The 14,976-nt window shown below is 37.5% G+C and overlaps 1 protein-coding gene and 1 long non-coding RNA gene across 4 annotated transcripts in view; one reads left to right on the top strand and one right to left on the bottom strand.

Moving 5' to 3' along the window:
- LDAH (lipid droplet associated hydrolase) overlaps nucleotides 1-14,976 on the top strand; it is a 112,552-nt gene that overhangs the window by 23,963 nt on the left and 73,613 nt on the right. The window contains exon 3 of one of the 2 annotated variants that reach the window (XM_039569422.1): nucleotides 8,234-8,368. The exons of the other annotated variant lie outside the window; for it this stretch is intronic. Coding sequence (XP_039425356.1) covers nucleotides 8,234-8,368 — 135 coding nt within the window. The remainder of the gene's footprint in view (nucleotides 1-8,233; nucleotides 8,369-14,976) is intronic. 2 annotated transcript variants of the gene reach the window in all.
- LOC109143755 lies at nucleotides 858-7,950 on the bottom strand. Of its 2 annotated transcripts, none has more exons than XR_002044105.3 (5): nucleotides 7,821-7,950; nucleotides 6,632-6,760; nucleotides 5,874-5,999; nucleotides 5,680-5,747; nucleotides 858-3,048 (listed from the first exon to the last, which is right to left on the bottom strand). It is a non-coding gene; the product is annotated as an uncharacterized LOC109143755 (long non-coding RNA). The 2 variants fall into 2 exon arrangements; XR_002044106.3 differs by having other exon boundaries at nucleotides 858-1,726.

The following is a 14,976-nucleotide window of genomic DNA, read 5'->3' as shown; positions in this document are numbered from 1 at the left end:
TGTTTCTCTTCATGGGATGTCTGAGGCAGGAGGGAAGAAGAAATCGCTTAGTGAAGGACCTACCTATGAAGGAAATCCATTGTTTCCTTGTGCATCATGTACAAATAAAGCAATTAAAGTGTTTAAAACTACAGCAGCACTGTATAATGTACTTCCTTTCTGGGAGCTGATACCAGAAATACTTGAGCTAATATGAATTTACCTTGATATTAAACATTTTGACTTAATTATATCTGAAAATAATGAAAAATAAAAATCCTCTTTTATATTCTAGTTAACACATGGCCTCATTTCTATCCAACAGTAACTCTTACGGATCACTGAATCTATATTAGAAATAAATATGACCCATTATGTTTAATATCTGGATTATGGAAAACAGTAGAACCAGAAACTCAGTAAGTCATAACTCTTGCTCTTGTTTTCCTGTTATGGGCATGATGGGAGACTTTGATTATTGTCCTGATTTTCATTTTTGAAAACAAACCTTGATTATCCTTGTTGGATTAAAAAACTCTCATAGGAATAAGTAAATACATAGTGATACATAAATACTGCCTTCCACTTTCAAGTTTCAGATATTTTATATCCATTATCACAGCCTTCTCTTAAGATGCAGAAACTCTTCTCAATAGACCTTAAATGGGTGAATAAATGTTCTTGTGAAGTGATTTGTGTTTTGTGTTTTCCTCAAAAAAGTGTTTTAGTTGAAGTCTTCATGGAGCATCTACATAGGACCAGTACTAATACCCCAACTACAAGGCCTACAGTGGTGTCAATGCAAAGAGTCTTTCCCTAAGGATGTGAATTGGCAAATCTTGGTTTTTCCGTGTTCAGAACAGTCTGATTTTTTATCTTGCATTTCTGAAGACTCACAGCAGATGCAAATGTGAAATTCGTTTACAAAATCACCTTAGACTATTGGTTTCAAATACAACATTCTCTTGAAGTCTCAATACACAAAAGTTGCATAAACACGTTTTCAGTCTTTTTTTCTGAAATTAACTGTCTTGATGTTCTCTGTTGCTATTTGCTTCCTGTCTCTTGCTACCTTGATAAAACAAAACAAACAATATCCAAACCTAATAACCCCAAAGCACCCACACCTATGCTTTTTCTTCTTTTTGTTTTTGTTTTTTTTTTTTTAAATTCTTACCGGTAGTACACCATAGGAAAATCTGATACAGTTTTGAAAATATTCTTTCTGGTGCCTTTTGAGTGTATTGTTTGCTTCCTCCTTGTATATTATTCAGTGATCAAATTTTCAGAGCTGTGTATCTGCACAAAACAAGTAATTTGTGGTTATCTTGGGTTTGAATTATTTATTTTCCTGTCTTTGTCTTTTTCCTGCTGCTGTTTTCTCATCAGGGTTGTGTTATTCAGATGTTTCGTAGGCTTTCTTGTGAACCCGTTTGACATCAAGTCTCGTGTTCCTCTTCACAAACTTCCTTTGTTCTCCCTCTTTCTTTCAGAAGGAGGTTAGTTTTCTTCTGGTCCAATGCTGCTTCAGACCGCGAAGCTGGCTTAAAAATTCCCATTTGGAATTCTAGACCCAGCACAGAACTCGCAGTAGCCTCTCTGCCAGCATTGGTTGTAGGATGGATTGGACCAGACCAATCACCTCTGGGATGTTAAAATAGTTATATCTGTCTTCGTCTGCTTAAGAGACTGTGTCTGTTTAGGTGTGTAGTAGGAGATCTAACAAAATGTTTTCATTTTTCATTTACTGTGGGGAAAATGGAACAAAAGTTATTTAATTGTACACACTAGAAAATCCTGGGTTCTACCATTGAAAAGTGTGAAAAATTGGCTATTCCATTAGGAACTCAATTATTTCAGTTTCATGTCTCAGTCTTAACTCCCTTCCAAAAACATTAGTTTACAGACACATTAAAAAAAATTAAAATCAAGGCTTCTTTTGTATTTATGTACCTATTTTGATTGAGATGGCAGAAGAACTTATTGAAATACATCTGTGGACTTTATAACCCTTGCAGTATTGCTTAATCACAAAGTCCAGTAGGTTTGCAGTAGATGAAATCAGCTCTTTGGACTTCATATCTTATCTGCCTGGATAGATGCTGTAAATCATTCCCATGGGAAAACGGCCATGTACTGTCACAATTTTTAGCTGGGAATTTTAATTCATAAGCTTCAGGCAAACTTGTCACTTGGGCAAAACCAGCTGTGTTAGGTTAATTCAGGTTTATCAGACTGTCTGTGGGATTTCTTTAGAGGTGAATGAACCTACATTTATCCTAAAGGTGAAACAGCATTAGAGAACAGCAGACAAGCTTATTGGCTTTGAAAAATGTGTACAAATAATGTGTATTATAAAATCCTATATGTAAGTTTTATAGCCGTATCAAACTAATAACAGTGTATGTGTGTATATCTATACAGGGACAAAATGTGAAATGTTCTTGAAAAACCTCTCTAATAAGCTGTGTTACAGACACCTGGCTGAATCCTTCTGAGATTCCCTATTTTCACAACCCAAGCAGATATATTAAGGTGCTTTCCAGCCAAAATCTTGATTCCAGAGTTAGAGAGGATCAAACAGAGTTTTCACATGTGTTCCTGTATAACGTCCTTGTTATGCTTTGCTCCTTGGTTGATACTGCTCCCCTAGAGTAGGGACTGTAAAGGGATACAGGACAAAGAATGCCAGTCCCTGAGATGTGCAGACAGGTGAAAGCTTCATTGACGTGAGTTTATGATGGTCACTCAAATGTTATTTGGCATGTTTTAGTTGAAATCCCTTGACATTGCATGTCAGAGAGACCTGTGTGTTGCCTTTTAAGGCCTGATCACCAGCCATGGTGTCAGATTCTGCAGTTTTCTCCCAAGTGTGAGAACATCATTGTGCTTTTTGCATGCTCCATTTAAATTCTTCTGACATCTGCGTGGGCTGCTTTCCATTCATTAACATAGGGGAGTTGCATCTTCTTCCATGGTGGCTGGTCAGACGCCAAAGGCAGATTAAGTTTCCTTGAGCAAGGAACTTGTCATTGAGGCTCTTCGAGCTGGAGCTGGGAGCTTTGGAAGCTATGTGAAGAGGAGGGAGAATCATTGCCACAAAAATGATTTTTATGTGTCCTGCTGTGCACCCCTGGATTTCAAATTTGATTTATGGCTGCTCTTTTTTTTGTCTTTTTAGAAGCTGCATTTGTTTTTTTAGCAGGAGACTATAATGTAAATACTGCAGCATACACTTAATTCTGAAACTGTGGATTATTTCTAAAATTATACTCATGGTAATTGCTGGCATATTTTCCAGTTCCTCAAAGTTCTCTATAAACCCACTGCTGGCTGTGTATTTCCTTTCTTGTATTCATGTAGCTGCCTTTATTCTTTATGGTCCTGCTGAGGTCCCAGAGCAGGCAGAAAGCAACTGCTGGAGAAGTGCATAAAGTACCACGGCTCAGTGCCAGCTGCTGCTCCCACGGATGGTCAGGCTCCTGGAGACACATCTGGAGACACTGGGGAATGTCTCACAGGGCAGTGCATGGAACCCAAACTCTTGTTTCAAAGCAAGGTGCAAGAAGCCTTGTCGCGTTTGGGGTGACTTAGTTCCACGTCAATTTTTTAGTCACTCCTGACCACTCCTAGCTTTTACTGTATACTGCTTAAATAAATCTTTCTCAATTCAGCTATCCCTTCCAGAACTGCTAAAAATTACCTAGTTTTATGTTTTAGTCTCAATTTCTTTTGAGCAAGCTGTATATATTTTTGACTTACATTTTTCTGGACAGAAGACTTTTCTTTCATGTTTTGGTAAATATCTTCATTTTTAACCTGGAATATTTTTTGCACAAGGTTATCTAATGCTAGAGTTCTCTTAATTATAGTTTCCATTTGACACTTTGTAAGCCATAAAAGCTGTCATTGCTTGTGAAGAATGGCTATGGTCTGTGGCTTTTTAAATGGGCACGATGTGTTTGTTGTTTTCCATTCATAATTAAGCCGATTGAGTTGCACTGATGGTGCACTGTATATTAGTTTAAATTTATCAAGTCTGAATAATTTCTCTTGTGGAAGTGCAGCATCTCAAATATTAGTATTTCATTTTAAGACAGGCCAAGTTTGACTTTATGATGCATTGTATAGGAAATCATGTGAAATCAGGATAAAGGTTATTCTTTAGCAGTGATATCCTGGGGTAAATATTCTGTTTGTACAAATGGCTCTCTCTCCGCTGCCTAAGTGTCTTATTGAGGAAGCAGATGGCATTTAAAATCTTGATTTGATGGAAAAAGCATTAACAGGAAAATGTTTGAAAGTGAAAGGTAGGCAAGTGCCTGTTTAGAAGTAATGTTCATATTTCTATTTACATGGATGATTAAAGAGTAGTAGTTCTAGTTCTTGGAAGCCTGTATCTGCAGTATATGGCAGTGGAGAATATTTACCTCCTAAATTAGCTCCAAGTTCCACCTCTGCACTCTCGTTTGTTCTGTACCGTTTTGTGTCAGCTGTGGGTGGAACAGATCGGAAAAGTGGATTCCCATCTTCAAATTAAAAATGGAAAGACTTTGAGCTTAATGTAGAATAGCTGGGTGAAATGTCATGTGTTACAGATAAAAACAGGGAGTGTGGCAGGAGTCCTTTGGTTATTGCAGCTTATGGGTACATCAGATAAAGTGATCCCACTGTTCTCATTCACTGTATAAATTGTCCATTTGATGCACTCTTTTCATGAAATGTTTAGAAATCTTTTGCAAATTAGACAAATACTCAGTGCATTGCAGTCTTGTGTCTTTTTCTGTTATGATCACCTTTTACAGCTATTGTTTAAAAGACTTCTGAAACAACATAAATGCTGTTGAAAATTAGGCACAGTTGAGAGTAACTGCTTAAGATGTGCTTCTTGGTTCAGATGACTGCAATTTGAGATTTGCTGGCATGCATGAATGATTCAGCTGCCCTGAGGTGTCTAAGGATTGATGTGGTATTCACATAACTGAAGTAACCTTCAAATCATGGAGGTTAACACTGCATTTACTTATGGTTTCCATTTTTTGACACTTAGTTGCTGAGTGGTAGAGCATAGGCAGTTCTCGTTTACTGTACTGGGAAATCCTTAAAAAGCACAAATGAGCACTGTGTTGCCTGGGTGCCCTTGTGATTAACCTGGTTGTTCTTTTTCTATAAAATAAAATAATTTAATTGAACACATTTCAGTTGCATATATCAGCCTAAAACATTATTGATCACAGACTGCTGTACATATTAAGTCCCAGTTATTTCTATTAGCTGTTACTATTACTCTGTTGTATGAAAAAAATCCTAATCAGTTCAGGGTTTTTTGTTTCCTTCCCGTATAGTATTTTGACAGATAGCAGCTCAGTTAAAAACATACAAAATTACTTTGAAGAGATGTGAGATAAATATTCTTCACTCATAAATATTGTAGATGCCGGCTTTCAAGAGCAGGGACTATTAAACTGCATTTACTTAGGTCAGTACAAATCTGGAATAACTCCATTGGAGTTGCAAGTTCAATAAAAAATAAATTTTTAGCTGCTTTACATGTGATTTCTCTGTAGAAACTGTTGCTGTTAAAATTCTTGTTGATATTCATTCTCCTGTGTGCCAGCACTTCTCATTCATACCCCTTCAAGGCATTTAGAAGTGCTAGTAGCAGTTCTAACAGCTCAGACCTCTCAGAAGATCTCTTACCATGAGCAGATGCTTACGAGGACTGGGGAAATGAGATTTCTTCTGCATTTATGGATTTTCTCTTTTACCTGTATAAAATACACATCACATTTATCACAGGAAAAAAGTCCCCTTTCCCTGAAAGAAGTATTACAATTTCTTAGGCTTTGTATCATATTTGATGCAAAGCCTCACTGTTCTTAAACAAATCTTACCTGACTGTTCTTCAGCTGATGACCAAATCCTGAGCAGATTTTATGTGCCAGGTTCACCTGGCTGATGATGGGAAAGAGCACCAAAATGTCTGAGACAGCTGCCATCATTTCTCCCCCGTCCTTGTTCTGCATTATTAAAAATGTAAAGAAAAAATGCTGTGATTGAGATTAATTTTGTGATTCCTTGATCTCAAAATTCCTAATGGCATTATATTCCAGGATTAAACATAATGCAAAACATCATGATCATTTGTACTACGAAAGACACAATTGATTTTGGATTGCTGCTACTTTTATCTTCAGCCTTGCCGAAAGACAGATTTCCTCTGTGGAACATCAATCCAAGGAACTTGACAGATGATGTCTAGATTATGTTTTATTGTCTCTGGGGCCCTTTATGTTACATATTTTTGATGTATGAAAGCATGATGCAATTGTATGGATGTGTGATCCTTGTGAATTCTAAATTATTTTTCTGGAAATCAACTTGCAATAATTTGGTCATGTATTCTGGAGTTTTTACAGAACAACAGTTTATTTTTTTAAAGTCTCCTTTAATGTCAAGCTTACAATCAGATGCTTAGAAATACGTAATGACTGACAGTGATGTTTTTGGTTTGGTGATTTTTTTCCCTCTACATCTGTGTAGTAAAGTAAAAACAATGCTTTTGTACGATCAGTAGTTTTATTAAGATTTAAAACCCCCTAGAGACAGTTTTTACATGTAAGTGAGGGGTGAAGTGTGTGCGATACATTACCTAGAGGGGAAAGCTCCCCTCCTGTGCTCATGCATCATCCCAGGGTGAGCTGTGGCATCCGCTTCCATGCACGTGGCTCTGCTCTGAGTGGCTGTGTGCTTCCTGTGTAACACACTTACTGTGTGCTACCTGAAGAGCAAAAGGGTGGAAGTAAAAGAAGAAGATAAGAAAATACCCACTACAGAAAGAGAAGAAGTGGAATAACCCTTGTTTTTACCTCCAGGTACCATTTTCACAAGTACTAATTTGATTATAGGTTTAATTCTTCTTCTCTGTCACAATCAATACTTACACAGCTCAGCCTCTTTTATTACAACCAGACTGATATAGAGGAGTTGACAAAATTTGAATGAAGGCTTTTTTGTTTTGTAATACATTCGTGTTATTTTGGAATATCTTTGTTTTAAAAAATGACAGCCTTTTTACACAATACTGCTCCTGCTGCCTTTTGCTGTTGATGATATCCATATCATAAGATATGGATAAGATAAGAATTGCCTGATGTGGGAGTCAAAGACACATAACTGAATGATCCCAACCATGATGGTGAGCTTTGCTGGTATCTAAATGATAATAAGAAATCAGTGTAGCCAGTCAGAAAAATCAATAAATAAATAAATAGGAATTACATGTTCTTATGTTTGTGTTGAATTTTTATGCATCGTATGGAAATTAGGAAAGTTCTGCTTCAGCTTCATATGGATTTCCTCTCCAATTTACATCACTGATGTAAATTGATGTCCAAAAGAGAAAGAGAAAAGGAGGAGCAGAGTATAGAGTTTTGTTTGGCAATCCAGAGATCCCTTCCATATATATAGTTTTATCTTTGGAACAGTGTTCTGTTTCCACCTCAGCAGTGATGTATGACTGTTGATATTTTCCATGTTTAACAGTGGATTTTAGAGCAAGGTGGTTTGAATTCCCAGGGCAAGCCATGTCCAGTCAGACACCAGCCTTTTCTGAGAAGTCCTCGAAAGCTGCTGGGATGCCAGGAGGGAGGCCACATTCTCCTGTGGTTCTAGAGCACAAGATTTGAAAAGGAAAGAGCTTCTCCACTCGTGTAGAAAGGGAAAGAGAGAAAATGAAGTTGCAAGCAGGAAAAGATTAATTTTGTCCAATGAGTTTAAAATAAAATCATCATCTCTTTTAGGCTCAGGACAGCCCTTTGTATAATAAGAATGCCACATACCTGTTTTGAAGTGGTAACACTGAGATATTTGGAGAGCAGACATCTGGATCGGGTGATACGTGCTGTAGTCTTTGTGATGTTTTATTTTCACATTCCTGTAACTGGATGGGATAGATAAGCAAGCTGGGTGACCTCTGATGGAAAAAGATGTTTTCACTTGTGTTGGACTTCAATTTTAGGTTTTGCAATTTCGAAGCAATTCTGTGGAATGCTTCCCATGAGTGCCATTGGTCAGTGGAATTAAACAAGTTGAATAGCATAGCGCGTAACATTGGGGAAATAAAAACTGGAAATGTACTAGAGAAAATAAATTAACAAATTGCTGTATAATGCTGTTTAGTTTGCTTTGAAGCACACTGCTTGCTGTTGGAAGGTTAATGTTGACTGTGCTTGTATGTTTTTTTTTTTGGCAGGTAACCCTGGACTGGCAGGTTATTACAGGACCTTTATACAGGCCTTATATTGTGGACTGAACCAGCAGTATCCTGTCTGGGTTGTGAGCCATGCTGGACACTGTAAACCTCCTAGTGGGATGGAAATGATAGAAGGTACAATACTGTAACTTGTGCATACAGTTGTTTGCACCCCTCTGATTTTAATGGCAAAACTTGTGCCTATTGAAAACAGATTGACATGAATTTTAAATGTCTCCGTTGTATTTCCACAGAACACTTGTATGAGAAGTGAGTGAGTTAAAGAAGTATTTTAGTTAAATTAGATTTGCCAGACAAATATGTGCTATTAAGAGAATAAGAGAGTTTGCTGTTGGCAGTTGTTAGAGACAAGTTACAGTGAAGAAGGTCTAGAATGTGTTTCTGTTGAGAAGAGTAGGTTTAAAAAGTACGTTTTTAAATAAAATGTCCAATTCAGAGACTGAGTACGTTAGGAGAGATTCAATTATCTGTGCATGTAAAATAGCTATACTGAATCAGTGAATTTCTTGGAAGCAAGTACGTCTTTCTGAGGCTGGGGTATGGGATGTCTGCAGGGGAGAGGTTGGTTGTGTATCTGTTAAGAGTCTTTTGACAAGCAGATCTCCAGCAAGAGATGGTAGCCAGCTCCAAGCATTGTTAGATGGGGGAACCAGCAGTGAATCCTGTCCTGAAAGCTGATTAATGTTGGAAGTCCTCTGGACATGGTCAAGCTGCAGTGATGTAGCATTTCTGATTTCTGATTCAGCATTTCTGACATTTTCTTCCTATATCCCACTGTGCAAACACCCCACTTTGGAGACCACTGACTTAGAGTGTGCAAGCATTTAAATAGTGCACTTGACTTATGAATGATGCTGCCTGTAAAGGGGTCTAAAATGAAGAAAACTATGTGGGAATAATATGCTTGATTACATTTAGTTCAAGTAGATTTTGAAAGGCTCATAAAGACTAAAGCAAGTTTTCCAACAGCAGCCATCAGTCACAGACTACTTCCTAATTGACTGGAGGGATATCCCTTAGCAATTTGGAAACTGAACAAAGCTACACTCTTCATTTCTACTTCTGTATGATATCCTTCTATTCAGAGAGCTCTTGCAAGCTCTGCTCCACAGAGACACCCACCATTAATTAAACATTTCATTGGTGTAATTCTGCTTCCAGCAATAAATCCACTGTGCAAAACAATTTGCAAAGTAATTTTACTTGGTGAATACAATACAAAAGTTATACCTCCATTTCAGTGTCCTTATCCTTCTCCTCAGTTTTTAAAAAGACATTTGTTTTGAACACTACTGTGAACGTAAAACAGGCCAACATCAATCCTTAGGTGTAGGCAAAATTACAAAAAGGAGAATAGTTTTCTAGTTCTGTCTTATTTTGTTTAAAATTAGCATAATACATATGCATAGACAGCAGGTGTACATACATAGCCATGTCTTAAAGTGGTTTAATTCTGTGGACATGTGCTGTGGCTTGATGAGAAACAAGAAATAGAACATCTCAGATAGAAATAAGAGTAGAATCATGGAATCATTAAGGTTGGAAAAGACCACCAAGATAAAGTCCAAGTTGACCAAATACCACCATACCCACAAAATTATATCATGAGGTGCCACATCTACTTGTTTTTTGAACACTTCCAGGGGTGGAAGTGTTCCACCAGATGTTCCACCACTTGCCTGGGCAGCCTGCTCCAATGCTTAACCTCTCTTTCAGTCAAGAAATTTTTCCTAGTGTCCAACCTGAACCTTCCTTGGCACAACTCGAGGTCGTTTTTCCTTGTTGTATCTCTTGTTACCTGGTAGAGACCAACCCCTACCTGGCTTTAGCCTCTTTTCCGGTAGTTGTAGAGAGCAATAAGGTCCTCCCTGAACTTCTTTTTCTCCAAGTTGAACACCCTCAGCTCCCTCAGCTGCTCCTCATCAGACTCGTGCTCCAGACCCTTCCCCGGCTCCTTGCCTTTCTCTGGACATGCTCCAGCACCTCAATGTCCTTCAAGAAGATTGAAGGCTTGGTTTTGTTTGTCCTTAGGGCTGCCAATAACAAACTACTTTTGGTAGCAAAGTAAGACTGAGAGTAAAGAAAAATGAAATCGAAATTAAATTATTTATTTGTTGTAATAGTCTGTGTTTGCCAAGTGTTACAGAAATATGGAATCCTGTGATTCATATCTCAATCAACTAAAGAGACATAATTGACAAGTTAAAATTTCATATACCTTATAAGTAGCTAGTCAGCACTCATGACTTAATGATACAATATTTGGTCAAATGATAAATTATGTTCAAGATAAATCTCTAGAACTTTATAAACTGTACTGATGAGTATTGAGCTATACACAGTCAAATTAAAAATACTTCTTATTTCAGCAAGGCATGTTTTTTGTTCTGAATGACAGGGAATTTTGAGTGGCATTCTTAATAGTCAATTTACAAAATAAATTTCTAGTTTGATCTTTTATGTTATATGGACTGTAGAAGATAATAGTGTGTCCTTAAAACCTGCTAAACTAGCCTTGGGTTATGGTTCTTGGTGAAAAGAGATAGGTAATGATTGGTTTCTAGTCCATCAAGAGAGTGTTTCCATTGCTTTCTCTTTATACAAGGGGAGTAGGGCCTTCAGACCATTTTGAAACTAAGTTACATCCTAAGGAACAGTATGGGAAAAGCAGAGGTGAAGGAATAATAAATTATCTGTGAAGACGTTGATTATGTGAACCGAAAATGTTAATGTACCATCAGTGTGAAGTTCTGAACTGAAATTAAGTTGTGCATAAAAAAAAAATAAATTCTAGCATTACAGGAAAATTTGGAAGTGGTGTGTAGCTTAAATTTATTTGATATATTGCTTCTTGGCTGTTGTTGCAATTCATCTAAATGGAGTTTGCTTTTGCAGTTCTCTGGCTTCTAATGAAACTGCAGAATTGACTATGAGAGTAATATAAGTTCAAGTAATATAAATCTAAAAAAAATGACTGAAATTGTTTGGGTAAAACTGAATTTATACTCCAGCAAGTTAATAATCTTGTTAATTGCTAGGTAGTTGTCCACCAAATGACAGATAGAAGTGTGGGCATGATTAGCAGATATGACCCGTAAGTTTTTACCATCATGATACACTGTGCTGGCAGGAAAGAGCTTAAAATAGTAGCCTGAGCAGGACAAAGAGCGTGGTGTTCCGTAAAAAGAGGGTTATGAGTTATTTAGGACCGTGATTCCCAAACTGTGGCCTGTGGGGCACTGGTGGTTCCCAGGACACTTGCTTGTGGTCCAGGAAGAGCTGGCTGATCAGATGGAGTTGGCACTCTTGCCGCTTTCCACTTGCTAAGTGGAATGAATAGTAGCTAAGAGTACTTTTCCAATAACACTTCTTCTGTGTAAGCATTTGCTTCAGTGCCCTTGGAGATGTTGTGCCACCATGAACGTGTGGTGCTGGCAGGGAGTGGGATTGTGGTCTGCTCTGCTGCAAACAGGAGAGGAGGAGGTCATGGAACCAAGAACTGGGCTCCTAAAAATAGGGACTCGTCCTTGTTGTTGTGTATCACAGAATTATAGAATGGCCTGGGTTGGAAGAGACCTTAAAGGTCATTTAGTTCCAATGCCCCTGACACACAGACAACTTCCACTAGACCAGGTTACTCAGAGCTCCATCCAACCTGGCCTTAAACATTTCCAGGGACAGAACTTACACAGGCACAGGGATACCAAATGCATTTGGTAGTTTTTCCTGGCTTGTGATTAATTTATTTTAAGTAGAATAGATGTTCTTAGCGACTGCTGATGATGGGGAATACCTACACTGCTGAATCAGGTGGATCAGAGATACTGGCTGTCTCTGCTCTGTTCAAAACCGCTTCAGAATTGATCTCTGTCATACTCAGAAGTTTTTTGACCAGCAAATCCTTATCTGTGTTTCAGCCCTGTTTGGTTGGTTATAGCAGCAGATATGTGGCCACATTGAGGTACGCAGTGATAGCTGTGTTTAAAAAGCGTTTTTGTCTTGCATATTTATATATACATACATACATAGGGAGAAAAGCAGTAGGAAGGCAGCTGGGCTGGCACCTCACATGCATACTTTAAGCTTATGCATATACTCATTTAATTCACATTACACACATTTAATTCACATTAATTTCTATTTTAAACATTTTTTGCTTCCTAAGTGTATAAATTAAAATATCTGAGAATCATTGAAAGATTAATTATCTTTAATGTAAGTTCCTTTGAGGCGTAGTCAGTTGTATTTCTATATTACACACCCAGAGAACTCTGTAGTCATGTTTATGTCCCAGAACACATTAAAATTCTACTTAACTTTAATGCAGATTTATATGTCTCCCAGTCTAGTGGTATCATTCTGTAGATACATTAAAAACCCCAAGTTTCAAGCATGCCATCCAGGTAGAATTTTGCTGGTTTCACAACTATTTCATACCAAAGTGTAATATTTTTAATGTATAAGGGGGGGAAGGTTCCTGTTCTCGGAGCTGGTCTTGGCGCTGATTAATCCCATGGAGCTCCCCACATGGTGTTTGTCAGCAGCAAGGGATCCTAGGTCAGAGTGTGCCCAGAGGGACTGGTTGTTTGCACAGGATGGGACAGGAGCTGTCAGCTCACTGCAGTGCAGTCCTGCTGCCCCTCCTGATCCAGTAACTGCTGTTGCCCAGAAACCTTATTCCTTACTTGTCTTGGAAAAGGCAACCTAAGGAAGGAAGTGTATGTGCATATGTAAAAGTTATTATGAGGTGTTTAAATGTTGAGGTTTTTGTCTTTGCCCGGTAAGATCTGAATTTTAGTGTACGGCTTTAATGCTAAGTGTCTATTTTAAGGAAACAAATGGTCATTTCATGTTATGAACCCACTGGAATGCTTGAAATCTAAATGTGTGAAAAGTAAGCAGCCCTAGGGATGCTGCACTACTCCGTTTACTTCTTTCCTTTAAACCACATTCAGTTAATTATTCATGTAGGTCCCGTAACCATGCCCATAATTATGCAAATACATCCTTAGAGTGAAATCTTGGCATTTGGCATTGACTTTATCAGTCCTGCTTTATTTTAAGCATGTGTTTAAAAGTCTTGTTCCATTCAAAATCAAAACAAAAATAAAATTTTGTTATATATGAAGTATTTCTAAGTTGCTCTTTGTTTTCTTTTCTGGCCATCCAAAATGATAACAATTTAAAGTGTTCATATTATCATACCTTAGCAGCCGTGTATTTATTTGCAAAGATCATTTAAACACTATGAAGCTGTTTTGGTAGCACTTAATGCGTCTCTATATTCCGTTGAGTTTGATGGAGTAGTGACTAATTTTTGTTGACATAACAAGGAATAGGACTTTGTCTTTACATTTCTTATGGCTAGATGAAAAGTAAGTTCTCTGCATTCTCTGTTTCTTTCAAGGTTTTCCACTGAGTCTGTTGACATATTTTCTATTGGAATACTATTAAAAAATGTCCATGAAGAACTTTCTAATCCATTCTAGTACTTTATTCAACTAATTCCTTGGTTAAAAGAACTGGAATTTTTCATCCACACCTACAAATAACAGTAATATAATTCTATTTTTAAAGATGGGTTTAAAAGGAGCAACTTCTGAAACATGATACAGTCTTCTGGATCTTTATCCAGAAAGCAAGATGTTAAAGAAAAAAAATAATTCATCCACTGGAGAGCACAATGTCTTTACTGCACTCCAGGAAACCTTGGATGTAGGTTTTGAAACTGTTTATGGGTTATGTTCTGCATTTCATCCCATGTCATAGATATGTTCTCCAGCTGATACCACCATTTCTGTTTAGATGAAGGTGGCTTTTAGCGGGGGGGAAAAGGTGTCCAAGAATGTGAACCTGGTGAAGAGGTAACAGTTACATAGTCTGGTGTCCTGACTTTTGAAGGCATATCACAGTTCTCTGGGATGACCAGTGCTGTGATGTTTGAGAGTGGCTCGTTTAAATGTTTATTATACTGGTAAAGGGAAAGTAAAAACCTAACATAATTTAATAAACACAGTATTGAGACAATTCAGATTATTTTCCCCAGGGAGAATGCTTAGGAATCTTTTAACCCAACTCAGTTTGAAAGATATTCTTGCTAACAGAATGACAATGTCTTCTGCTAACAGAATGACAATGAAGTATCCCCATAGCAGGGAATAATCCTCATGTCTGAAGGTGTAACAGGTGTGGATTTGTTTTTATAGTTTATTCAGTACACAGGTTGGCTGCCGGAAGAAAGCTGATCAATAGTTTCATTTAGCATTTCTAATTTATGATAGAGACCTTTGATTTAATTTTGATTCCCACAAAACTTGCAACAAATGGTGCAGATCTTGATGAGATCAGTCCACTGTTTAAAGACATTTTTATTTTTAATTGACATTGGTCTACAGCTGGGAGATTGAGGAGCTGTCAGTAATGCACAACATAGTTCCAGAGTCTAAAAATAATCAGGTTTGGAACATGAACCCTTTCTGGGTTTGTTTTGGTTTTAGGAGTTCCCTTTCTTTAAGCAGCAATGTAGGCATTTCAGGGAAATACAGGAAACTGTAAGGTACAGTGTGCAGAAAAAGTAACTGCAAATGGCCTCATTCTTGCCTCATTCTTAAATAATCAGTAATTACTGTTTGCTGGATTAAGTTTTTATTTTTTCTAGTTTTGATACCACATGGCACTACTCTCTTTCTTTAAGACAGACATATTCTTACCTTTGTAAAGGC

Source organism: Corvus cornix, chromosome 3, assembly GCF_000738735.6.
Source record: "Corvus cornix cornix isolate S_Up_H32 chromosome 3, ASM73873v5, whole genome shotgun sequence".
In the NCBI taxonomy this organism is placed as follows: Eukaryota; Metazoa; Chordata; class Aves; order Passeriformes; family Corvidae; genus Corvus; species Corvus cornix.
This window is presented reverse-complemented; position numbering and strand designations above follow the sequence as displayed.